The sequence below is a fragment of the Drosophila hydei genome, unplaced genomic scaffold (genome assembly GCF_003285905.1).
Source record: "Drosophila hydei strain 15085-1641.00,03,60 unplaced genomic scaffold, DhydRS2 tig00008134-arrow-pilon, whole genome shotgun sequence".
Lineage (NCBI taxonomy): Eukaryota > Metazoa > Arthropoda > Insecta > Diptera > Drosophilidae > Drosophila > Drosophila hydei.
This window is the reverse complement of record NW_022045843.1, coordinates 591,936-619,806: the sequence shown is the minus strand read 5'-3', so window position 1 is coordinate 619,806 and position 27,871 is coordinate 591,936. Positions and strand designations below refer to the sequence as shown.

At 40.3% G+C, this 27,871-nt stretch overlaps 1 protein-coding gene across 2 annotated transcripts; it reads right to left on the bottom strand.

Annotated features, from left to right (window-relative positions):
* On the bottom strand, positions 1-27,854 carry LOC111603814 (protein dead ringer). Of its 2 annotated transcripts, none has more exons than XM_023321569.2 (11): positions 26,970-27,854; positions 16,578-16,747; positions 16,339-16,489; positions 14,231-14,618; positions 14,067-14,182; positions 7,457-7,529; positions 3,273-3,456; positions 2,750-2,897; positions 2,184-2,662; positions 1,359-2,071; positions 1-1,298 (listed from the first exon to the last, which is right to left on the bottom strand). In XM_023321569.2, the coding sequence occupies exons 1-11, from the start codon at positions 27,054-27,056 to the stop codon at positions 913-915; spliced, it is 2,895 nt and encodes a 964-aa protein (XP_023177337.2). In that variant the 5' UTR covers positions 27,057-27,854; the 3' UTR covers positions 1-912. The 2 variants fall into 2 exon arrangements, with proteins under 2 accessions (XP_023177337.2, XP_023177339.2); XM_023321571.2 differs by having other exon boundaries at positions 14,067-14,167.
* Positions 27,855-27,871: the final 17 nt, after the last annotated feature.

Genomic DNA, 27,871 nt, shown 5'->3' with positions numbered 1-27,871 from the left:
TATTTTATATCAATATAATTACTTTATATGCATGTGTGTGTGTGTGTGTGTGTGTGTGTGTCTATATGCTTTATGCTTTAGGCTCATAATCGTATTTATGTCTATATACTACGGTCTATGGTCTATGGTTTATATGGTCAAAATGCAAATGTGTGTGTGTGTGTGAATGCTCACTTAGAATTATATAAAGATAAGGTATACATATATATATATTAATGTATATAGAGAGATATTTACTACTACATAGCATTTATTGATATGTACACAAGCTTTGCAGCCTAACACAATTTAAAATAATTAAAAAAAACAAGAGCAAAGCTGAAACGAATTTTTGCTCTCTTAAACGAGTTCTTCTAAGCCAGGGCGGGGGCTGGGGTTTTGTGTTGCGTGTAACCTTGGGCACCCTAACAACTAATCAAAAGTATTATTAAGCTTTTATCTGCGCTTCTCTTGCTGTTCTTGTTGTTCTTGTTGTTGTTATTGTTGTAGCTGCTTATATAACTAGGGCCTATAAATAAATACAATGCTCGCAAGCTTGTCTTTTATGCAAAGTGTGGAAAATGAACATACTAATCGATATATCGTATATATGCATATATAACTATATATATATGTGTGTGTGTGTGGTTTCATAATGGGCGCGTGGGCGTAACTGCTATGTGGATGCACTTTTGTCTTAGCCAGGCTAACGAGTTCACACACATCATTCACTTGCTCGCTGCTAAGCCTAACACACTCGCTGCTCACACAACAACCTAACTCTCTGTCTGTGTGTGTGTGGTGTGTGTGTATTTACATTGGATTATGCTGCGTGTGTGCGTGTGTGTGTCTGTTTTTTATTTTTCTGAAAAATATGACTTTGGTATTCCTATTTCGTTTCGTTTTTATACGGTTTCCTTGACCACTCGCACTTTACGAACTGGCTACAGCATCTTTTAACAGCGACCCCACACCCACACCCACACCCACACCTAAGCCTACGCCCACGCCCCCACTGCCTCCATTGACAATGTCTTCAGTTGGCTGTGGCTGCTGCTGCTGTTGCTGCGTCTCCTCGTCGTTTGCCTCATTCTGGCTAACTTCCTGGCTGCTCTCGTGTGCAGTCGCAGTGTTGGCCTCCTCGGGCGCTGGCTCCTCGCCTCCTTCCAGGGCTGCAGCGGGCGCAACTGCTTCGCTGTCTGGGTCGGGGTCGTCGTGACGCTCTGACCCGCCTGTATTGGCCACCAGCACGCCCGAGTACTTAATGCCATTCAGCTCCAGATTGACAATCAACTGCTGCTCGCCATTTGCGCCGGTGCCTGTGCAGTAGCGGATGAATGATTAGATTGGGAACGAACGCTCCTAATTGGATTGCTTACCATTGCGTGCCACTTGAAACTGCATGCCCGACAGCAGGCTGAGTGTCTCGAGGGGATTTAGCTTGACGCCTCCTCCCCCGCTTATGGCCGCGCTGCTGCCGCCGGCTGTGCAGTTGTCGTGCTGCGTGTCCTTGGGGCTGGACTGCGCCTTGCTGGCTCCGCTCTTCTTCTTGGTGGAGACCGGCGAGCTGTGACGATGACCGCCCGATGCTGACGCTGTGGTGGAAGTGCTGGGTGAGTTCTCAATGGCCGAGTCATCCGATTTGTCCAGATGATTCTGATGATGATGATGATGATGGTGGTGGTGATGGTCGTCGTGATGGCCATTCAGCTGCTGTGGCTCGCTGTCGTCGTGCATAGACGAGGAATTGCCGGTGGTATTGTGCTCTGCATTGCCATAGTCATCCTCTGGCTCGCCGTCGGACGCTGCGTCCTGTTGCTGCTGCTGCTGATGCAGATGATGATGGCTGTTGCTGTTCGCCTGGTGATGGAAGCCAGCGGCGGCTGCCACAGCGGCCATGTTGTGTGGATTCAAGTAGAAGTTTGCGGGAAAACCGGGTGGCATCAGACCGCTGCCCACGCGTTTCGCTGGCGGCGGTTGATGCGGTGCCTCATCATGATCCGTCGGCTCCGGCGTAGGATCGCGTTCACGTTCACGTTTTATGTGATTCAGATTCAGAGTTGGCGGCGAATCGGACAGGTTCAAGGCTTCGCTAAAGTGTGCAGAATGTAAAGCGAAAAGCTCGCTGGTTAGTGTCTGAGCTAAGCTAAAATGGAGCATGTCTATGCTAGGCCGTGGATATAACAGCTGCGTATAACACTTACCGTTGCTGTGGGGAGGTGTGCGCCGAGCCGTTTGGACTGCTATTGTGATACATGTGCCAAAGCGCCACCTGTGCACTCAACGCATCGCGCGTGCTCAGCTCTGGGCTCTGGGAGCGCTGTCGCTGCTGCTGTTGCTGCTGCTGCTGATGATGATGCAGCGACTGTTGCTGCTGCTGCTGTTGATGCTGTTGCTGCTGCTGCTGCTGGTGATTGTGTGTGGCAGCCAGCACAGGACCAGCGCTCTGTTCCTTCTTGGCCTGTATTAGCTGCAGATACTCCATCATGCGATTCTCGATCTCCTGCGTCACCAGATTGGGCATCTGGCCAAACGCCGGTCCGCCCATCAGTCGGCGGTGCGCTGCGGCGGCTGCTGCCGCTGCCTGCGCCTGCTGATTGTTGGCCGCCGCGGCGTGTGTGACCAGTGCCAATGGCGACATCTGCTGCATGCCACCGGGCAGCGGAGCGCGCGAAATGGGTGTCTGCAGAGGCAAATGCGTTGATTATTGGAGCTCAAAGAAAAGCGAGGATGGTGACGGGGGGTGGGAGGAGTTGGGGTCAGCTCTTACCAGCGGCATCTGATTGTGCATTGCCTCGTATTGGCCGTAGCTGGAGCGACGTCCTTCGCGTCGATTGCCATCGATGGCCGCCTGCAGCTCGGCCGGTGTGCTCAGGTTCTTCTTCTCGCACTCGTACGGGTACAAATACTTCATGTATCTGAAAGATGCATAAAATTATTAATAGGCGCAGCAAACATGCATCGAGTGCAAGTAAAACACATCGTCGTCGCAGTCCTGTCGCATTCACGTTTATATTGAATTATCGTGTAAATATGAAACGTGACGGACGCATGAACAAACAGAGGAGCAGCAGAGCAACATGCAACAGGCAACAGGCCACTGGCAACAGGCAACAAGCCACAGGCAACTGGCGAGTCGAGCTGATCGATAGACCCCTTGATCGGTTTGCCGATGTTTGATTGTTCCGTTCTCTATTTGCTCGCCAGCATTTGCCTCTGTTTGAGCAGCGCATAGTTCTCGGGCAGGTGTCGATTGGCGTTCTATGCGAACTGCAGTTACTCTGACTACTTACTGGGTACGCAGCGTGAACGCGGCACTGGTGATGCTCGACGGCAGATGCAGTCCCTTGATAATCTCCTGCCAGAGCTTCTTGTTGATGACGTCGACGAGGCCGCCGCGTGCTATCACCAGATTATATAGCTCATACAGATCCAGCACCGATTTGGCCATGATGGGCAGCCGATTGATGGGCGTGCCTGTTGAGGAATGAGAACAGATACAGATATAAATACATATACAGATACAGATATAAATACAGCTGCAGATACAGATACAGATTCAGATATAAATCGATTGCAACTGAAAATTAGCAATGCGCTTTGTTTGCCCCATAAAACTTCCACTTGTGGCATGTAAATGTTTTCTAATGCGCTTGTTAAATGCACCAGCAAGCAAAACACGATTAGAAGATGCCATAAAACAGATTTATCGCATTGTATCTGCGCTGGGCCCACGCCCTCTCTCGCACGTTCGGCCAGGGGGCAATTAACACTAGTTGCCAACAACAACTCCCAAGTGCAGAGCTCTCTCTCTCTCTGTGTGCCCGTGCGCCGATAAAAACATAAATAAATCCAAAATGTTGCCGGCATACACATGTTTGTACATATGTCGATATGTGTTTATGGCGGCTAATCATCATCATCTTTGGCATCAGCTCAGTTCTATTTCTCATTGGAATCGTATTATTCGATTTTCACTTGCCACGCCCCACACCCATTTGCCTGCCTGCCCATTTCAATTTGTTTGGATGCGTCCCAAAGAGTAAAAAAGCAAACAGCAGCAGCGACTTCAGGCATAGCTGCACCTCAAATCTCCTGCACTGAATGAGCTCAATTAATTTATATAGAGCAGTGATACCTTTGCTAAGACTTTCTCAAATTTTATATATGTATTTAATAATATAGCTATTTTTTGTAGGCTCTATCTTTTATATCTCTGTTTGAAGCCTTTTTGTATTAGTCTCTGTATTCCTAACTCTTTGCTTTACGCTTCACAGTTACTGACTTGTCTTTAGCCACATTGTTTCATTATTTAAGCATATTGTATTTGCTATGAAAATCGCATAGAAAGGCAATAAACTGAGCAGAATACAGAAGTATATTTTCAAGTGTTGCCAATGCATATCCCTAACACAAGGCAGCATCTGCTAAGTGTACAAATAATAAAGCTTCAATAGTTCAGTTAGAATACACAACTGAGTAAGACTTTATATAGCTACATTTAGTCTATATAACATATAGTTATATTATATTATATATATATATATATATTACATTTATGCACTTATACATCGTTATATTACATAAGGAATAGTCTCTATGCTATGACTTATGCTTGAATTACGATACATTCAAGTCGAAAGCTTCATGTTTATAATCAAATATCTTGAGTTTATGAAAATCACATAGAAAGGCGCTAAGTAAAGTAAAGAGTATATATAAATGTATATATAATGTATTGATATAACAGTTTCTACTGAGTATGTCAAATATTTTCTATAATCCAGATGAGCTCTGTTTCCAGATCTCAGAAAGCTTTACATAATTTAATTTAGTCTCTATCAAATGAAGTCACCACTCAACTTCTTAACTTCACATGCAAGTGCAAGCTCACCTCTCATGTTGATGGACCTCACTAGTGTAGCGCAGTGGCGCATATAAAAATCAAATCAACTTGCATAATTGCTGTACGTGAGTAACTTGATTTTGTATAGTGATGCTGTGTAGTGAGCCCCGTTCCCTCTTTCATCTCAAACGATACAAATACAATTTTGTTGAATATCATTTAATGCTGCTCGCTGCTGCTGCTGCTGCTGCTGCCAGAGAGTTATAGTTTGCGCCAGTGCCTGGGCCTGGGCCTGCAGCCTCTCGACTTTTTATGAGCCCGAAGGAATCAATCAAACTCGTTGATGGACGTGTTGATTGAATGAAAATACGTTTTTGTTTTTTATGCATATAAACAAATGTGAGGCGAGGCGCGGCGATGCGAGAGGGGCCAACGATGATTGCATATCACAAAAACAAAAAAAATAAAACGAAATACAGAAAGAAACGAGTAAATCGAACGATTTATTTTGTGGTCCGAGGCTAAGGACCAGGCCAGGGGAGGTGTGGAGCTGCTTCGATTGTGATGCTGCGATCATTTGGATCACTGCACGAGCCACAAAAGCAACAACAACAAAAAAAAAACACAATCAATGGCAATTTAATGATTAACTTTGCTCCAGTCGCACAGCGATCATTAAACCCATCCAGAAATGTTCAAACAAATCGCAAAGGTCGCCTCCGGCTGCCAACTTGCAACTTGTCGATCTCGAGTGGCACTAACACGCACATGTTGCAACATGTTCGAATTAACATTATCATTATTATTATTATTATTATTATTCTTATAATATTTATACATTCTTTTAATCGAATGAAAGTCCAAGTCCAAGTCCTCAATAGGAATTGTGTTTTCCTTTGATTTTGCATGATTCAACGATTGGCCAAAGCCCAAAGCAGTTTAAAGCAAATGTAAACAAGTTAAAACTATTTGAGCGACGAGCGATGAGCGCTCTAAACTGTATTTATTTATTTTTATGCATTGTTTTCTTAGATGTCATGGCATTTTAATGGAATCTAGAGAAATTTGATAGAGTCTGAAATCATAACGCACCTAGTCGCCCCGCCTGACAGCTGATTTAGTTGGGTTGCTTGGCGGGCGTTGAATTTGTGTTTTTGTGATATTCGTTTGGACCGATCCCAGTGGGAAGGGTCTGTCAGCCGAGCACTGAGAAATATCTACAGAAATAGCGCGCCCGGTTGATAAGTGATTGACGTCTTTTAATTAAGAATTGCGCCGCTCTTCGCTGCACAAACACACACGCGCCCCACCAGCTAGCTACACAGGGACGCAAATGCCGAGGCGAACGCGCAGCGTATTTAGTTTATATATTTTTTCAGCATAATTTCCGTTATACGGTTAGTTGTACAATTGTACAATATCGGAGCAGATATAAATATAGTTATGGACGGAGCTACAGAAGTGTGTGCGCCGCGCATTTTCGGCGCTGCTACCAACTGAGGGCGACACTCTAGACAGGCAGTCGCAGTCAGAGTCACAGTCACAGTCACAGTCACAGGCGCAGTCACTGTGCGCCTGCACACACATATGTCAAAACTTGAACGCAAGTGACAGATTAAAATCCATTAAGTTGTCAAGTTGTTGGGCAGATCTGTATGCCAGCTAAGCATGAGTATGTGAGAGTGAAAGAGAGAGAGAGAGAGAGAGAGAGAGAGTGTGTGTGTGTGTGTGAAATAGATAAAATAAATACAAAAAAACAAATGCAATTTTAGCTTTGTGGCAACATGTTGCAAGTCGAGCTTAAGCATTAGCATGTTTATAAGGCAACACACACACTCACACACACACACACACACACACACACATGCATGTGGCTTTTTCTTTGCACAATATTTTTGCTATGCATGTCGCAAAGGCAAATATCAACAAATTTAATGCACTCTGCAACGCGCAAATACTTCAGTTTGCTATCGCTTGCTGTGACTGGCCAGCAGCGAGGACCTGTGCGCGTGTGTGTGACAGGAAGTGGCATTTGTTGTGGGCCAATGTTGTGCAGCGTTGCATGCCACATGCTCGCCCAGTCATTTGGGCAATTGTTAATGTTATTAATGACGAAATTTTCATGTTGCCATTTAAAAATAGTCGTAATTTTTTCAGTGTAACATTTAAGTACTCATAAGCGACAGCCCTAACACCCCGCCCCGCCCCCACCACACTTGGACGCTGCCTCGAAGTGTTCTTGAAGCGTCACAACGTAGCGATGTTGCGACGTTGCGTTTCTTTGACTGTAATTTGGAGTGACAAAACGACAAAGCGACAAAAGTGCGGCATCATTTTGATGATTTCTCTGGCGTTCGGTAGAAATTTCTGCATATTTTAATGCACGCGCAGAGCCGAGCGACAAATCAAACGGCAAAGTGCCGAGAAATTTATTCAATTAACATAATTTGAGTCCGTCCGAAGCGCAAACACTTCAAACTTGCTTAGCTGAGTCAGCAAATGCAAATGCAAATGCAAGTGCAGCCCCATCGGCCCGATCAGCAGAGAGCGTCAAGTGTTGTTCAAGTGTCCCTGCCCCCCTGCCCCATGCCGCATGCCGCATGCCCAAATAGAGCTGCTAGCTGAACTTACCGCGCTTTTGCATAAACGAAAACAAATCATCGAGAAACTCCTTGCGCTTGGGATCATCATTGATTTCATAGAGCTGCGAAGTAGAACAAGAAAAATTAATTATTATCATTGCTATTAGCATTATTATTATTATGAGTGCATGTAGGTTTCTGATTATCATTAGTGTGAGTTTTGTTTCATTAATATTGCACCAATCATTTATAATTAAAGTCTTTAGCCGTTTATAATCATTTCATTATTATTGTCATTGTCATTAGCATTAGCTTTTTCATTAGCATTACCATTAGTCCTATTACAATAATAATTATGTTCATAATCATAATTGTAATCATTATCATAAACATAATTATTATCATCATCATTATCATTATCATTAACATATTCATTAGCATTATCATTAGTCCTATTAGAATCGGAATTGTGTTTACAATCATAATTATAATTATAATATAATAATCATTATGATAATTATTATTATCATCATTATCATTACCATTAACATATTCATTAGCATTATCATTAATCCTATTATATTCAGAATTATATTCATGATCATATTTATAATCATAATTACAGCAATTAGCATTATGATAATGATAATCATTATCATCATTATTATTATTATTAATATTATTATTATTATTATTATTATTATTATTATTATTATCATTATCATTATCATTATAATTATCATTATCATTATCATCATTATCATTATCATTATCATTATCATTATCATTATTATCATTATCATTATCATTATCATTATCATCATCATTATCATTATCATTGTCATGACCATCAGTCATTGCCATTCCCATTAATAGATTCATATTTATAATTATAAACATAATCATCATGAGCATACTAATTATCATTAGCATTATAATTATTACGCAAACTATTCGTAGCATTGTTCATTATAATCATAAACACAATCCATTATTGTTATTATTATTTCCCCGATATACAAACATATGTAGCACGCTAACAATAAATGAACAATAATAGGGGCTCAAATACTTGACTTGTGGGCCAATGGATTGGCACAAAATGGTTGCCACACGCTATTCTATTGTGTGGCAGTGTTGTTTACTTGTTTTGTTGCTGCACAGCTCGTCGGTGTTGGTTAACAGACAATAGACGCCGTGACATGAATCGACCCTAGCTCTCGCTCCCTCTCTCGTTTCGACTCACTCACTCTCACTGGGGGTTGCAAACGTTTACGAACACAACGGCAAAACGTGTGAAGCACCCCAATGAGCATTAAAAAGGGCAAGGCTTGAGTGAGTGGCCTGGCACAATTCATAATTAGGTGATAAAGATGAGAATCTCTGTATATAGTACTTATGTATTTAGTTTATATGCAACTTGAATGAGTAGGGCGAGGCAAGAAATGAGCTGAGCTCTTTATATAAAGAGTAGTTGAGAGATTGGTTTGAGATCGTGTCTGGGTTTATAATAGTATTATTTATATTTGATCAGCTCTTGACGAGTTATAGTTTCTTAAGCAAAAGTATTCCTTCTTTATATAATATTATTATTACATATAATATTATCATTAATCTGTCTCTGCACCAAGTCTCTTTCAATCTAGCTTCCACAGTCCCCTATTCATCTATTCATCTAAGTATTCGTTGCCTTTCGTTCGTATTCGTGATTATTCATTTGTCTTTTATTTTTATTTCCTTATTTTTGCTGCACTTCATGGCTCCGCAGGCGCACACTCTGACCTTTAACCCATTTGCCAGCGTAGCTCCTTTGGCCCAATGTTTTGTTTCTTAGTTAAATTATCAGAGACTAGCTAAAACACACGTGTGCATGTGTGTCTGTGTGTGTGTGTATAAAATTAATGACAACATCTGAGTGAACTCATCAAATTTGGAATTCATCATACTTTCCGCCTACTGCTGAGGCTGAGGCTAAGGCACAGGCACAGGCAAAGGCTCTGGCTGGAGCTTTGTTGCTGCCTCTGTCTGGCTTTGGGTGCACATTCTAAGTCAATGCGAATGATGATGAACTGCCTCGCTTCCCCACTCGCATAAATGATTTAAAAGACGACTGTGGCCGCAGCAACATCTTCTCACTGGAGAAGCTGCAGCTGACGCTCAGTCTGACTCAGAGTCAGAGTCGAAGTCGAAGTCGAAGTCGAAGTCAGACTGAGGCTGACGAGTTGCCAGCGCCGATTCATTGCCATTGCCTCCAACTGCAAAGTTGAAGCTTCGGATTCAGCGAATGCAACTGCAACACACAACTCACAATTTCGACTGGCTGGCTGTTTTTTATGATGCACGACGCCCACAAGAGCTATACAGATACACATATATACACACATATACACACATAAATATATATATATATATATTGAAGTATGCGTATTTCTTATATTTCGCTTTGTGCCGGCTACAGAAATTGATTGAAGCCCAACTTGAAGCTCTTACGTTTAATGCTTTTTGACGAGTTTGTGGCCAAACAGCGGCAAAAAAAATTTGTTATTTATTTATTTTTTTCTGTTTTTTTTTTGGATTTTTTAATTAAAGTTTTGGCTGCTTTTAATGCCTATGTATTGGCCATATTCATAATTTATGATCAGATTTGTTGCTCGTGTTGTTGTTGTTGTTGACTACCTCCTGTATTTGATCCTCCGAGATGAGCATGTTGGCACACACGAAAACACTTTTCACTTTTCACTTTTTGGTTAATTGAAAACTTGTTGCACTTGCAACATGAAATGCTCAACAGTTTTTGTCTATTTGCTATTTGATCAAGTCGAAATATCTTTCACGCAGGTTGCAGCCACATCGATTGATCAACGCGACGATGCAACGCCATCAAAGGTCGTTTATCAACTAAAAATATTGAATGTGCCGTCGAGTGCAGCAATCGACGCTGACGTCGCATGTGCGTGCGTGTGTGTGTGTGTGTGCATGTGCGTGTATCTATGTGCGCCTGTGGCCGCGTCTGCCTGCCGTATCTGTGTGCATTATTAATATGTACCTAATAAAAATGAAGTCCGCTTTGGGTTATTGGGAAGAGCCTGCCCGGGCAACCCTTGTCCAAATCCATGTTCCGAGTCCTGGAAATCGCTTTTGGGCTTGCATCACAGCAGCAGCAGCAGCAGCAGCCGCAAGCGCAGGTCAAGTTCACAAATCCGCCTAGTCTTTGGCAATAAAACAATAAAATACCCTAACAGAAGTTCTAGACCAATCATAATCGTTTTTATAACTAGACACATGTAACTGCTGCTGCTGCTGCTGTTGTTGTTGTTGCTGATCTTGTTGCGGACACATGGCACACACACAGACACTCCGCCCGGGGTTCGGTTATAAAAATAATCTCACTTATTTGTCGCTAGTACCTAAAAATGTGTGCTTGAAATTTGAATCCTTGATTCTGGGAATTGTCAAATGCGTTTCGCCAGATCGAAGTATGTGTTAATGTGCATGTGTGTGTGTGCGAGTGTGTGTGTGTGTATAATTTATAACTATCAGCATGGAAAGTGCAAGGTCTCCAAATGGAAATGCTACTAAAAATTATATGACAAGATCTCGTTGCATGTTTCTCTTTGCTGTGCGTTGCCTCGTTCGATCTGCTCATAATTTGTCCAGTTTCATTTACACATGCTCATTACACACACACACGCACACACACACACATGCAGCGACGTGTGTGTATCTTGTACACATATTTATTTAAGAATTTCACACTCGTTATTGAAAATCTGTTGACCAGATTTTTGTTTTGCTCATTTTAATTAACTGAAATTCGTTGAGGTTTCATTGCTTATTTTTTGTTTTTATATTTTTGCCTTTGTTGATTTAAGCACTTCTTCAAGTACAGTGCTTACTGATTAAAAACAATTCAAAGTTGAAAAATACCAATGATTAATGCAGCTGATTGAATTGAATAAATAAGATTCCTGGGTGAATAATATTAAGTGATTTGCAAAAGAAAACCATGAAGAAAGTTGCTGTCCAGCTGACTGACTGCTGAATACCCGTTCGAGTTGCAAAAATTGATAAATGAATAAGTTAAGTATGTTAAAGTCTCAAAAGAAGAATCTGCCGCGCCTCCAATTTATGTTTAGAGCCAATGTTTTGCTCTTGATTTCTCTACTTGAGTATAAACTTTAATTTTCAAATCTCTAGCACTAGGATTAACGGTATTTCTGCTATATCAGATCTAGTATTTTCTAATTTTTAATGCGCCTAGTGGGAAGACGATGGTATCAGCGAGTATATGTCACAATTATCAAGTCTCTAGCAACTTGAATAGGAGCATTTCTAATATATTACTATATCAGCTGTATTAATAAGCATTGGGAAAAACTTAACTTCATCTTAAAGAGGATGTTAGCTAGTATAGTTACTAAATTTCAAGTCTCTAGCACTATGCACAATGACATTTTTGTCAGCAAAGAGTAGACGTTCTAAATTCCAAAGTCTACCAACTTAATAGCATTTCAGCTATACTACTATTCCAGGTATATAGAATTTTCTCATACCCATTTATATATAGTTTTCCATTCCTTACAGATATATTATTATTTCATTCCCCATGCACACATATCTTTACATTTTATAAGACCAGACTATCACCGACTAGACATTCCTAGTTTAAATTCCCTAGAACAGTCCAGACACACATTACACCAACCGCATATACCCGACTCTTCTCTCGCCGTGCACGACGAGCATTGGAAGCCCAACTTCAATGCGATAAAAAGTTATAATGAAAACTTTTGCCGTATTGCCAAAAAGGTCGAAATAAAAGGGAATTATATTGACGTATGGTCGGTCTTCAGCGGGCAAATAAATCGATTTTCGAAATGGACAATAAAGTGCAAGTTATAAAAAACAAAGTGAACTAATTTGCAAGAGTTGCCTGCGGCAATAATTAATTTTGTATTTGTGTTAATTATTTTAGAACGTTCGCTGGCAATAATATAACAAATTTCATTGCCTTTTGTACAAATCGGCAATAGAATTTATAATTATTAACACTGAATAATGGCCAAAAGTGCGCAACAGTTTCATAATCCAGAAATCGCACGTATATATATATATAGATATATATATGTACACAAAGGAAATGTTCGTATGATAAAATAAAATAATATTGGAAAATGCTTTGGGGTCTATAATTAAACATAATTATTCAGTATGTACAGATAATTGACATTGATTAATGAGAGCAAGCCAACTATATATACATATATATATGTATATATGTATATACATATATGTAAATATATATATATATATAACTAAATCATATAGAAACGAGGAAAAAAATACCAAAATAATATTTCGTCTTCGTCTGCAATGGACGACGCTTGGATGAAGAGCGGAATAGATGGATGGATGGATGGATGGATGGATAGATGGATGAATAGTTGGTCTGACAACGACGATGACGATGACGTCGAGTGGTGTTTGGGGCGGCAGTCGCAGTTCCCCCGGCACTCGCCTGCTGTAGAACGATTTTCTTTTTTGGCATCTCACGAGGCAGACAAATTCAAAATGGCTTTTCATACGCGCAGCAGCAGCAGCTACTCACTCAATTAACATAATTATCGTTTTGAGCAGCGGCCGCATTTTCACAATTAATGAAAGCCGCCATTTTGTGGCCGCATCAAACTGTAGCTGCTCGCAAGGGATTAGGCAACTAAGAAAGGGGCCCAACACCTACCAGAGAGCAGCAGAGCCACGCAGCTGGTAGGCGTTGGCTGCTTGACTAAGCCGGTTTGCAGCAATCGCGCAGTCTGCCGCGGAAGGTGTTAAGCGTGAAGCACACACACAGACAGAGATACATTTGTATCTTTATGTGTGTAAGGGTCAAAGTTTTTATAGTGCATAGAGAATGCGGGCTGTTTGATGAATTGCCAGCGAGTCGGCTCGAGAGGGTGTACGCGATGCGCCTGGCCATTCGGCTGTCCGAGCGCACGTTAATCGAAGTTTAGTTTTTATGGCCAGCGGCAAAAGCTGTTGTGGTTCACACGACACGGCGCAACAATTTGGCAACCGAGTGCCAGAGTAGAGCAAGTATTTGTATTTTAATTACTCGATTGTTCACTTCTGCCACAAATTTCACGCTGGCTCTGCAGCCATGCGTGTAGAAATTGAGGCGTCTAGGCCCAAGCTAACACAACACTTCTGGGCACTTGTGGACCGCCCAGCATCAAAGCACCAAAGAGAGCAAAAGACGATGGAAAAACTGGCTCTTTTCTCACCAAATTAGTGTGCTCAAGATGTGAGCATTAATTGCTCAATTGCAGCAAACCGGAACTCTTTATTGCATGTGAACAGCTTCGGGGCGAAGCGTCAAAACGAGATCAAAACTTGGCGCATCCCCCGGCTGCACTCGTAACTGAGACGCACACACACACACGCACACATAGAGAGCGACTCATCTTAACGGAAAGGCAACTGGTTCAAGATCTTGGCTATTAGCCGTTAATTGATAGTTTGCCTAAACGGCTGGACCCGGCCAGCCGCTGCTCCGTATCTCCCCTAGACGCTTTAGTTGCCGTTGCCGTTGCCATTGCCGTTGTTGTTGGCTTGGCTTAGCTTGGCTTGTTTGCAAAGAGATTAAATTGACTAACACTAACCTGTCTGACTTGTTTGTACTGCTCTTCAAAGCTCCAGCCATTATTCTGCTGCGATGAATTGGATGCCTCGCTGGACGTCGATGAATTTGATGCGGAATTAGCTGCAAAATGACGCGCTGAGTTCAACAGTTTAAACACCGACTAATCCACAGCCCCATACCAACCTTCTTTGGCGCTTGGCGCTGTCGGCGATGCAAACGAAAAGGGATGTCCATTGCCTGCATTGTTGTTGTTGTTGTTGCTGCTGTTGTTATTGTTGTTGTTGCCAGCAGTGCCTGGTGCATTGGCAACGGCGCTGCTGCCGCTATTGCCTCCACCTGTGCCACCTGTATTATTGTTGCCAGCTGCTAGAGCTCCTCCGCTGGCGGCAGCGACGCCTCCATTGTAGCTGGCGCCATTGCTGGCCGTTGCACTTGCCGCATGGCCAAAGGATGCAGCTGCCGCAGCGGCTGCCACCGAATTGTGGGCCAGCGGAAAGGCCGAGCTTATGGTTGTGGGCAGCATATTGGCCCCAAAGGCAGCTGCATGTGCCGCCGCCGCATAGTCCTGTTCCTGCAAGGCAAACGAAATGAATTGTAGCCAAGGATTAATGCAGAAACTCATCTTTACCCCCATATCGAATCGAAATGAATTATTTATTGAAATATTATTTTTATATGAATTCTACGATTTAAATTCCAAATCACACAATTTGATATAAATTTTGATTTAATTGGAAATTATTTTATATAAAATTCAATGACAATTTCTATATATATCAAATTGTTGTGAGGTGTTTTCCCCACTTCTTTAGCTGGTTGTGCCTTAATTCGCTTCATAAAAAATTAATGTGAAAAACAATTAAAGAAAACATTTCAACTGCTTTTAATTAGCAATTATCATAGCTTTAATAGCTATATGAAACTTTGTAAAATATCAAATCTTCAAGTGAAATCTTGCATTTCTTAGTATGAGCTGCAGTCATATCTGTTCGCTATATATATATATATATATATATATATATATATATATATATATATATATATATATATATATATTTATTCTGCTGTCATTGGTTTTCTATCTAATCATTTTCCAGAGTCTAAAGAATTTTTATATTCATTAACAAAAATTAGTTTTTGCTTATAGAAAGTTTGGGCAGGTTTAAATTAAATTTTTGTTTATAGCAAATGTTGTGTAACCAATATCAATTATCATATTGTTAACGGCATATAAAAGTAGCTAAGTTAATGTATCTATCTAGTATATATCGACGTCAGGCCAGTTTAATAGGCGTGGCACTCAATTCCTCTAAAGCGCTGCTAGAAACTTATCGATTAATTGCCACGCAGCTGCCGAGCCATAATAAAAAATAATGGACTTTCATCTAAGTAGTAAACCCAACAATACATATAAAACATAATACATGAAGTAGGTTAATGTTAAATAGGTGTTTTTCCTTATTAAGCGATTATAATTTTTCATCAAATTTAATAAGAAATATGCTGATTTGAATATTCGTTTTAAAGTGTTCACAAAATATTGTATTTGTCATGAAATTTTGTTTTCTAATGCTCAGTCGCACTACTATTTTTATGAACAAAGCTGCAGCAGATTCGATTAAGTAGACAAAGCTAGCTGACGTCTGTCTGTTTATCCATCTAATATCTCACCTTGAAAAATGAAATTGTTTCAAAAGTAAATAGTAGCTTATTAATTGCGTTGACTTTTTAGCTCTTTTGGCATAGAAATATATAAAGAAATCAATGAAATTAAAAAGTTACCAACTTACTGAAAACAGAGTATTTCGGGTCTAAATCATCTGAGCCAACTTTGACTATCTTCATTTGTAACAACTTGAGACTTCAATGAATCATATCAGAGGTAAGATGGCGCTGCCTACGTCATACTTTTCATAGTTTTTCTCATTTCTCTAGCTATAGGAAATATAGACTTATTTTGCACATTAGAATCTCAGATCGTAGAACAAGATATCACTAAAAACTTGACTCCCAGCCTAACAAACTTGCCATTAAATTCTGGCCACAAAAAAAAAAGATTCTGAATCTATCCTTTATTAGCATTAAGGCATTAAAGCTTGTGGTCAATTATTCATTTTAGATACTACTCCAAATATCATGGCTGTCTCCAACTTATGACTAACTTCTGTGTTTCCCCAATCACATTTTCTATTACAGCTCTGTTCATAAAAATAGTAGTGCCGTAGAGCACAATTTCTATATATATATATGTATATATATCTGCATATAGTTACGATTCCTTTGACACTCACCATGAGACCCACTTTCATGTCGCGCACTTGCATCTTGAGCTTCTCGAGCACATCGCTGTGCTGCAGATTTGGAATGCTGTGTAGGCCGCCGATGCCCATGAAGCTGCCCAGAGCGTTAAGCGGATGATTCGGCGGCAGTTGGTGATGATGGCTGACATAAAGACAAGAATAACAATGGGAATAGAAATTTAATATAGCGAGAGGATATGGCTAAGGTAAGCACACACGTGCACACACACCTGAGTGGCAGATCTGTTTGCTGCTCTGGACTGGCAAAGTTGAGGCCAGCGCCGCCGGCGACTGTGTGACTGAGTCGAGCTGCAATTGCCGCCTTGGCGCTCAGCTGATGATGTTCACCGTCTACGGAGTCGCAGTCGCGCATCTCGTCATCCGTTCGATCGCCGTGGGACTGCAAGAGAGAGAGAGAGAGAGAGGGAGGGAGGAAGAGGACAGTTGGTAGAGAGAATTAGTGCATCAGACATTGTAATTGATAGTGGCGCTTATGTCAAAACATGCCGCAGCGATTGCGCCCAATGAATCTTGGCCAATTCCATTGATCGGCTCGATCAATGCGATTAGACGCCCGCTGTGCTGGGCGAATGTTCAACACTTTGTCAACTTGCGGCGGCTTTGGCACAGGCCAACGTACAGCTGCGTGGGCAGCGTTTAGCAAATGTTCATTGTTCTGGCCAAGTCCAAGGAGGGACAACATTAACACGTAAACAGAGAAAGAGGGAGAGGAGGAGGGGGAGGGCAGAGTTTTAGCAATTTCAATTGTATTGCCAGCGAGGCGACAACAAAGGTAACCACTTAATAAATTAACAATGGCAAGCCGGTAATGGCAATCAAGCAGAGCCAGAGCCTCAGTCGGAGCCACAACAGCCGCAGGTCCAAGCTATTAAGAGCGAGTGTAGCCAGGCCAGGCCGGGCCAAGTTGCAAGCTGCAAGCTGCATCCATGGCGTATCCGTGGCCACAGACGTTTCAAGCGTACTATTGCCAGCCGTGACTCTGGCAAGAAGTCCGCTACGCTTGGCCGGCTGTTGTTGCTGGTTGCTGCTGTTGCTAGTGGTGCTGCATGTCCGCGGTCCGGTCTTTGCTTTTTATGCATTTGGAGAGGTGCAAATTAAGCGCATCTGTGACTGTGTGCAAATCGGGAATTTTCAATTTAAACACATTCAAGCGGCAGCCAACCGATAGCTGCAGCAAACACAATGTAACCTGCCCCGCACAATGTAAGCCAAGCCAAGCCAAGGCAGGCACAGGTTAGGCCGGGGCTAGTCCATCAACAACAACGACAACATAATCATCATCAGCATCATCATCATTATTATTATTATAATGCTCATCAGCAGCATCTCAGTTTGCAACTCTTTTCATATGTGTATACAACATTTATCGCTGGTATCGCTGTCGCTGTTGTTGTCGTTGTCGCTGTCGTTGTTGTCGTCTTGGTTGTCGCATTGCTGTAATCATAAATGCAACCAAAACCAAGGCACACATAGACAAACCGGGCTCTATGGGCTATGGACTAGGGGTTATGGCATTCGCAGCAGCAGCAGCGCTTTAGAGTTCCAAGAATTCTTTGAAGTTGGCGCAAAACGCAAACGCCTTTAGTAGTGCGCAGCGCATAGCTGTACACTGACAAAAATAGTTGTGCCAATTCTATCGATAATATGGATAATATAATTAGTTGACAAGTTGGAAACTAGATATTTTAGCTTTTAACTATTATATAGTAAACGTTAAGCAGGTCAAGATTTCAAGCTCGAATATCTAAGTAAAGCAGTAAGCGTAAGCTTAACATCTCGTTTAAGCCAATCAAAAGGCATTTGAAATTCCAGCTAACACTTTGATGAAGTATTATATATAGTTATATATATTGTATACATATATCGATATATACATCAAGCCAACGGGCATTTCTTTCACTCAAATGAAATAATTGAAATAAATAATCAAAAATTAAAAATTTGATTTGTGCATAAAAATGTAAAAGTATGAAAATTTCTTAGTTTTCTAGCGCTTAAACAAATATAAGATATATAATATGCATTTAATCTACATATATTATATAGATACATTCGCTGATTCAATTTCATATATACAATATATATATACATATATTGCAACTTTCCTAATAACTTGTTATAATTTAAAGCCAACTTAAAAATCTCTTCTAAGCCCCACTTGATTCTTCACTCTAATTTGCAGAATTCAGTTCATTTCAATTCAATTGATCAAACAAATAATTTCTTTGCATTTCTCTCAGTGTAATAGCCGATTGCGTATGTGGCAAAAAGTATTGGCAACACCATTTGGTTAACCCAAGCAAACTCTTATTCCGAACGAGCTCGTTCAGCGCTGCGAACGCGGATGCGCATAATGAAATGGTAACGTCTCGCTCTTGCCGCTGTTTAGTGGCAACAGCCTCCGCCTGCGCCGCCCTCTTCACTCAGTCCACTCACTCCCTCCCTGCCTCTCTATCTCTCTCTCTCTCTCTTTTACTCAACTTGTGTGTGGCTTATATTGGCGCATATTGATCGCTGCTCGCATTGGATGTTGCTCGCTGCACTGGGTTGGTTAGTTAGTTGGCAATTCGCGGTTACCACATGCATCCAGCCATATTTGCATATACTGACATGTGTGTGTGTGTGTGTCTGTGTGTGTACATCAAATTAATGTAAGTTATCGAATCCATGCGAAATATGTGCACTCAGAGGCCGATGGACGCTTCGCTGGCAACATTTTAGTTGCGGTTTGCTGTTGCCTTTGCTGTTGACCAGGCCCAAACAATAATTGTGGTATTGTAGCTGGGCTGTGGCTGCCGCAGGCGTGCACTTTACGCCGTGTTGCACCTATAAAATGTCTAATTAATGCACAACGAATTTGCGCCGCTTTAATGTTGTTTGTGCCTCGCAGTTGCGTGTTGCACACAAAACAAAATTTATTTTGTTTTCTGTTACTTTGCCTGATGCACTTCATTAGCCGATCGATAACTAAGCGAGTTCACGATATAAAGCATGCGAATATTCGATATTTATACACTAAATATTCTATATCAAAATTCATTTCAAATATTTGGAATTGAAATTTAACAAAAGTTGTTAAAATATTTAATTTAAAATGATCTTAAGTTCTTTTAAGCCAGCTCAAAAATTTTAAATGCTACTATTTATTATTATTATATAATATTTGAGCTTCAACGCTTCCTGACTCGAGTTAAATTATATGACAAAAATCGTTGATCTACTAACTTCATAAGAGATAACTTTTATTATTATTCATTATTTAATATTATCATGTAATATTAGAGCTTCAACCCTTACTGTCGCGAAATAGATCGTAAAATTCGTTGATCTACTAACTTCATAAGATATGGTCTATAAGTTCTCAAAAACATGTCTAGTTTTTAATTGATATATTAGATATATTATTATATAAAGCTGAGCTTTTGCACTTTCTGACTCGACTTAAAATAAATTTAAAAAATATTTGATCTACAAAGTTGCTAAAAGTTGATCTTAAGTTCTTCTAAACTAGTCTAGTATTTAATTGATATATAATATATCATATATTGGAGTTTCATTACTACTTGAACTGCCTTAAAAAACCACAAACAGACTTCCTATGGAATTGTTTTTTAAATTCCATAACACTAATGCAGCTCCAAGTCGTGTCCTCTGTACACCGTGCATATCTGGAGGTAATTATCGTGGAGGTCTTTTATGTGAGCGCCGATAAATTAATATCTCTATGCAATTATGTGCAACTGTCGCATAAATCATGAACTGACGATAAGCTGCGCTAGTTTTACAGTATTTCAAGCAAAGGCCGCTAATGATCTTATTATACACACACATTTATATATATAAATATATTTGAAACTGTGTCGCCAGCTCAGATAGAGCTACATATATTGAGTTATTTGTCTAGTTGCAGATAGTATTTAGTAGCACAAGCTAGTTCCATTAATTTGGAGTCCGCCTGCATTGATAGAGTCGTGCGGTGTTATCGGCTTTTTTAACTTTTACCTCAGCTGCTTTCATAGGAAAGCCGAAAAGACATTAAATCGCAATTAGACCTGCTGCAGAAGTCCCCGCGAAAACCCAATGAGTGCACCCACAATACATGTGTACTACTCACATTTGAGATACGACGAATTGCGGGCAGGTATGACCGGGTCCGGGTTCGGGTTCGGGTCCGTGCTATGGGCCCCGTTCATTGCAATTTACTTTAATAGCTTTCAATGCACCGCAAAGGCAGCGACGCCGACGACGACGACATTTCTGACAAGATGGGGGCACAAAGAGCCGACTGGGGCAAATGTGGATACTATCTGACTGCAAATTGCATTCGTATGGGTAGAATATTCAATTTATTTGCCGCTGACAGTTTTTATCACTAATTAGTTTACATTATTTTCGATAGACGCGCTTGAAAATAATTTATCTTAATTTATTATCATTGCATTTGACCACAAATGCATTTTAGTTAATTTCGGTTGTCTGACTGGCTGTCTGTTGTTGTTGCTGTTGCTGTTGATATGAACAACAATTGCTATTGTTGCATTGACAAATTGTCGGAAGCACTCAGGGTCGTATGAGAGTTGCTGCCGCTGCTGCTGCCGTCGGCATTGGCATCCAGCGTCGCTCATGATGTGGATTGCGGCCTGCTCGGCGGGCAACTCGGACTGCCGGACAGCACGGACAGCGCCGCACCGCATGTGCAACATGCCGTGCTAATTTAAAACAAAAGGACGACAAATCCATAATGTGACAAAGCGCTGCCGAGTGCCGAGTGCCGAGTGCCGAGTGCCAAGCTGTGAAGGGCGCAGCATGCAAACAGGATCAACTAACTACCAGAGGCGGAGGCAGGCAACCGTTTATTGTGTGAAGGATTAAGATTATAAAGCAGGCATATGCCTATAGACTCTATCTCTATCTTTGTCTCATCTCCCTCCCTCTCTCTCTCTATCTCTCTTTACCTCTCATTCAAATCTAGCTGTGTTTGTTTTTTAGACTGAATTCTAAACTAGTTGTCCAAATGTTCATACGGTTCAAGTGCTCTATGGGCGTGCTGGCGTCTTGAGTTTATTAACGTTCTATTTTCATAGTCAGATTTTGTAGAATTATCCATTTTATTTTATGTTTTGCTGTATTCCTGGAAAGCAGCTTTAGAAATTTCATTTAGAATTGACAAAGATTTTTAATTATGATGGTTTTAATGGAAGTTCATAAGTTTTTGCCTATTTTTATATAATAATGCATAGATCATTTGTAAAGAAAATTCAATATTTTATATATATTACAATTCATATAAATATAAATATATAATTGAATTTAAAAATTTTAATAAAATATGAAATTATATATTATATGTATATATTATATATTTAATAATATAATAATTTATACATATTATACATATATAATTATATTGCAATTACAACTGAATATTAATTTAAATTTAGCTGGAATTAAATTTAAAGACTGCGTAAAATATGTTTAATGTATGTAAAATAATGTGTTTTTATGCACACACACATGTGTAGGCACTTAAGAAAAGCTGTACATACGCACATATGTACACACATAGAAATGTATGTATGCACATGCATAAGTGCATGTTCACATGCATATGTAATAAATGGCGGCTTTTTCTTATATGTGAATAAACTGAATAAAAATGCGAACAAACATACATAAATAAGAATTGCTCATTTACGCATCTACCCCGTGGCGAATTATTTCAACGCGCTGCGACGATGACGACGACGACAACAACAAGCAATAGCTGGCGGTTAAAAAAGTACACAAAAAATATATACATATATATATATATATATATATACATATTAAGGGCAGGACCAAAAACATGTGCAACGTGGTCGATACGGAAACGCCGCTGCAGGCCGAAGAGCATGAAAATAAAATTAAAATGCAAAACGTATCTGTGAGATACATGCCCATATCCACACACATGCAACCATATATACATATGAATGTAATATGAGCGTGAGTGCGAGTGCAAGAGTAAATGCCAGTGTATGTGTGTGTGTGTGTGCGTCGCGCATTTCATTCGCTCGCAACGCGACGAAGCGGAAAAAATAAAGCGAATAAAATATAAAAATGGAAACAACAAAACAGAAACTGAAACCGAAACGGGCAACAAAACATAATGGCGTTTTCGCTGTGCCGGTTGCCCGCTGGCTGGACGAGCAAGCGAGCGAGCCCACTGACCGACCCCCTCCAACACACGAACAACAACAACAACCACCTACCCACTATTATATGGGCGCTGCACGCACGCCCAAGTTTTGTGTATATGTGTGTGACTGAAGGCAGACGAAAATTTCGCGTAAACAATAAAAATAATGTAAAAGGTACAACAACAAAAATGAAACCGGTTAAAAAAGCTACGGATAAAAGGGCCCAAAGACTGTTTCTGCCGGTGGTAACTCTTTGCCTCCTTCTAGTTTCGATTACAGGCGGCAATAATTAAAAAAAAACATGAATTGGTTTTATTACAGCCGGTGAGAGGCAGCCAAAAGCAACGGCTCACAACTATTACTTGCTTGCTGCGCCTGCTAGCCTGTCGATCGCAGCGAAAGCTTTTTGTATTTGATATTTGATACGAAAGCTGTCACGCTATTCTAAGCCATTAGCTATATTACTTCTTGATCAGTTCAAGGAGCGTAATGCGTATGCTATCTGTACTAGTTATACTAAGTATTTCAAAATCTTCTGTTTATTTAAATCAAGTTGGGTATTTTTTAGCCCATTTAATTATAAAGAGCAGTGCATTTACGTAGTGTTGAATTCGCCTGTTCTTTTCCAATTTCTCATTTGTTTGTTCGCTCATTTAATTTCGCCGCATTTACACGGGCCAGCAAGAGCTTTCGGTCAGGCGTCCGTTTTTGCGCGAGCAAAAAACAACAAGAAAAAAGTAAAGCCACGCCCTTTCGCAAGGCGTCGCGAGGCGAGACGCTGTATTTATTAGTGCTTTGATAATCAGCTTTTATATGTGCCAGCGAATGTGTGCGTGTATTCGCACTATAGGCGAATGTGTGTGCGTATGTTTCGTTTATTACACTTTATCGCGGCTCGTAAGCAGCTGCAGCTGCTGAGCGGCCGCCAGTGCTGGAAAAATCCAATTAACAATTTTATTAGCTATGGTTGAAAAATAATTCATAAATTCATTCTAAACAAAACTGTAATAATCATAATTTTTATGAGTTTTTTTTGTTGTTTTGCAATTGGGTGTGCCTGTGTGTGTGTGTGGTGTGAGAGGCTTTGGAATTTGTCGCCATTGCTTTTTATCGTTATTTCTTCTATTGCTTTGACATTTGCGTGTTTTTGCGAGGTTCTTTTTTATTTTTTTTAAATTAAATTATATTTATATATGTATGCACAGCGATGACGCGACATGAATGCAGCAAATGCATTTTCAAGATGGCGCCAACTACTCTGCTCTCCCACCTTCTCCTCCACCCCCAGCCATTCCCCAACAAATTTCATCTGCCATTGATTTTGAAAGCTTGCCCCAAAGGCGACATTTTACTTGCTCTACTCGGCGATCTCGAATACTTAATCAAATATCTTTACACACTCTCCATGTGGGTTATCGTTATGCAACAACAACAACAGCAACACAGCCACTTGCCTCGAGAGCCCAACAAAGAATTTAATACAAATCGTTGCCTGTCAGCGTACAAGAAGCCAAACAAATTATAACAGGTGCCGTTGCCGTTGCCTCTGCCGTCGCTGAGTGCATTAAGAGTCACACACACACACACACGCACACTGTTACACAAATGCCCCCAAGATATAGAATTGAGTCCGGCATGGAAGATATTATGGTTTTTGGTGGGGATTGTGGGGAACGCCGAATCGTCAGCTAATTTTCCATCGGATAAGAGGCTAGCAGGCAAGTGCTAAACTGTTGGGAATCTGTAAACCAAAACAACAGTTAACGTCACTGAGATTCAAACACACTCACACACACACACTCGCTCAGAGACAGCAGCCAGAGCAACAGCTCCCACAGTCAATGATTTAATGTGGGAACAGCAAATGGCGCTGATGTTGAACACGTGCGCGTTGCTCCGGACGCCGGACGCCGGACACCTCCCCCCACTCTCGCCCGCCCTCTCTCCTTTTGGAGTTCAAACAGAAAGTGTCGCACACAGAATGTGCTGCATGCCACTTGGCCACATTGCTTGATTTAATTTAAAAACGATTCAAAAATCAAGCCAACTTCAATGAATTTTAAACTGTGCGTTTAACCCAAGTAATTAAAGCTGTGTGCCTCAAATGACGACCGCAGAGATGTTGATGTTGATGTTGATGTCGATGCTGCAGCAGCAACGATGGGGCACGACTTCAACTCCGACTCGGACTCGCTTCATTTGAGAATTTATGACTTTTTGACAGCCCACATTATTCGTTAATCGTGACTTTTGGTCCAAAATCTGAGTCTCGTTTGCGCTCTGCCATTGCACAGCTTAACAGTTTTTCAATATGCCCTAGGATTTGATATTAAAAATCGGACGCGCGAATGACACCAGCATTAGGGGCCCTGCAAACCTCAGCTCAAACTGTTTAATTGAAAACACCCACATATATCATGGGCAGCCCTCGCAATGATCGAACTGTTCAATTAACAATTGAATTTTATGCAAAGAAGAACAAGACGAAGACGAAGAAGAAGAGAAGTAGAAGTTGGGTCGGATGAGCAAACTCGATGACTGGGAACAATGTTTGCACAAGGCTATCAAAAGGGGCAATTCGGAGGAGCCAAAAAGTCGAAGCTATTAAAAATTATGTAAATAGCCAAGTATCTGACTCAGTATGTGTGTATAAAGTCTGGCTCATTGTTGATCAACGCGGCACACTGTCTATCAACAATGAAATAAAAATGAAAGAAAAACAAAAGAGGCCTAACAAGAGTTTTATTGAAGAAGAGAGCAGCATACCTGTGCCTATGCACACACACAGACACACTCGGAGAGACGCACACACTCACTCTCACAGAGGCAATAAAACCCATTTAATATTCATTTAAGGTACTAACAAATAATGCAAATATTTAAACATTTTATTTACATATGAACGCCATCAAAGAGTTGAATTGAAAGAGATCTTTCAATTGAGGAAAGGTGAACGAGATACCCACTGGAGGGCCGCATAGCTACACCTAGGTCTAGCTGGGTTCATGCAGGCCTGGTCCAAACCAGCCACAGAAACAGATGAATCTATTTGTATTTATGAGCCTGTGTGTGTATGCACTTAGAGAGTGTGTGTGTGTGCGTGTATGTGTGTGTATAATAAATGCGTTGTATGACCATTTAGCATGTCACCTTTTAACGGCTTCATAGCAAACAAAACGAACACATCAACGGGTTAAAATGACAGAGAAAAAAACTGTAGACTCCGGCTGTCGCTGCTTCTTCGCCGTCTCTGCTTAATTTTGAATCAACAATTTAACATTATAATTACGTTTCGAATCATCTGCAAACAGACTCGCGGACCCGAAGAAATGCAGCAGTACAAAGCTTTTAGTCATTCCTGCCGAGCTTTAACATATTATAGCAAATATGTGTGGGAGAGAGATAGAGAGACAGATAGCTGTCAAACCGCCGACGGCAAAACAGCTAGAAAGCTTACTTTAATTTTTGTGAAATACAAAGCGTAGGCGTGTTGAGTTTATCTATATATGCATATTATAGAATCGATATGTATCATATAATATCGTTCTCTAAATTCCTCCTTGACTAACAAATTCTTAGAAAACATTAAATTTCACTTACATACAGTTAGTATACTCGAATAGACAACTTTATCTATTCTACCTAAATACAAAGACTAATTGTTATTACGCCGACTTTTGACGTGCCCCAAGTTTTTCAATTTTCCAGCTATTTGTCAACCGTAAAAACGAATTTGTCAACACTGACACAAGTAAAGCCTTTTAGTATATAGATTTCTACGTTAAAGCTTGAATTAAGAGTTTGAAAAATGTTAAGCAAATAATTGATTATTAAACAAAAATTGGGAACTATATGAAAGCAGTAAAAACCGTGTTGGGGGATATGATATAACAGCAATAATATAACAAATCTGCAAATTTTATAGAACTTTCTTAATGTATCAATATGAAATGAAAAAGTCTTTAATAATTTAAAAACAAGAAAAAATTAAGTATTTTTATATTACAAAATATCTAAAAAATTTAATAAATAGTTCTTACATAACAATATTTAGTGGAAGCCCTAACTATGCCTTTTTGGATATCAACCAAATCAGAAAATACATTTTAAAAAATATTAAAAGTAAAATAATTTAATAATTTAAAGATAAATATGACTAAAACTTTAGCTAAACTGTGAATGGATATGCACTATGGCACGATCTGTTATTCACACAACTGTTATACACAAAACAAATAGCAAATTAACTTCATATCGTTTAATTTAGATAAAACTGTTTGCTACGGCAATAAAATAACTGTTTTAAACTACATACATACACACATATACATATATTGCCATTATATTTTTATTTGCTATTCATATTTGCTTCGTTTGTCATTCTGCTTCCTTTGTTTTCTTTCTTTCATTCTTTTTGCTTACCAAATCGTCACCCAAATCGGAATCGCGTTCAATATTGTTATTTGAACGGCCGCTGCAATCCATAGTCGGATGCACTCGGAGTTGCATTAGTGCGAAGTTTGGTTTTTAGTGCGGGCTTCGAGTGAAACTTGAATTTGAATTTTGATAATTGCAAAGCGCAGATGGCAAATTGTTTCGGTTTATAGCGGAATCAATGCGCGAGCTTTTAACTTTCTACGTAATTTGCACAGCACACTTTCTTGTTGTTGTTATTATTATTATTATTGTTTCTCTTGCCCTCTCTTTCTCTCGTTCACTCTCTTTCTCGCCTCGTTGCTTGTTGGCCTGTTTTGCATTTGCTTTTGCTCCTGCGATTATATGATCGAATTACCGTTATCAAATATTCAAATTGTCGCCTCGCTTTGTGGTCTTCGCATTGTTGTTGTTGATTTCGGTTAATTCCGCTGAAGTTTTGCCAAAAGGGAATCGCTTGAAAAGCACCGTTAATTGAGCTCGCGTTATTTTTGTGGTTTCGCTTGTTTTTGGTTTTTTTTTTTAATTTTTGTTGAATTTCAAAATATCCAACTTGGCTTGAACTGCTGTTGAATGCGATTTCAATTAACACTAATTTTAATTATTTAAATGTTATCGTTCGCCTTAGTGCCAGCTCCTTTTTAAGCGATCACAATAAACACACACACACGCAACACCAAAACACATTTAGATTACATTGGAATAGTCGGCGCAACGTTGTTGTTGTTAGTGTTACCTGATGGGGCCTGATCGGTATGGAGATCGGCTCCTGTTGCTTATTAATTATCAATTTGTTCATTTATTTCACGTTTGATATCGCGCACAGTCCGCCGCTTTCGCCCGACGCACACGGAACTCCAATTGGGAATAAAAATGATTCTCTCCGCACA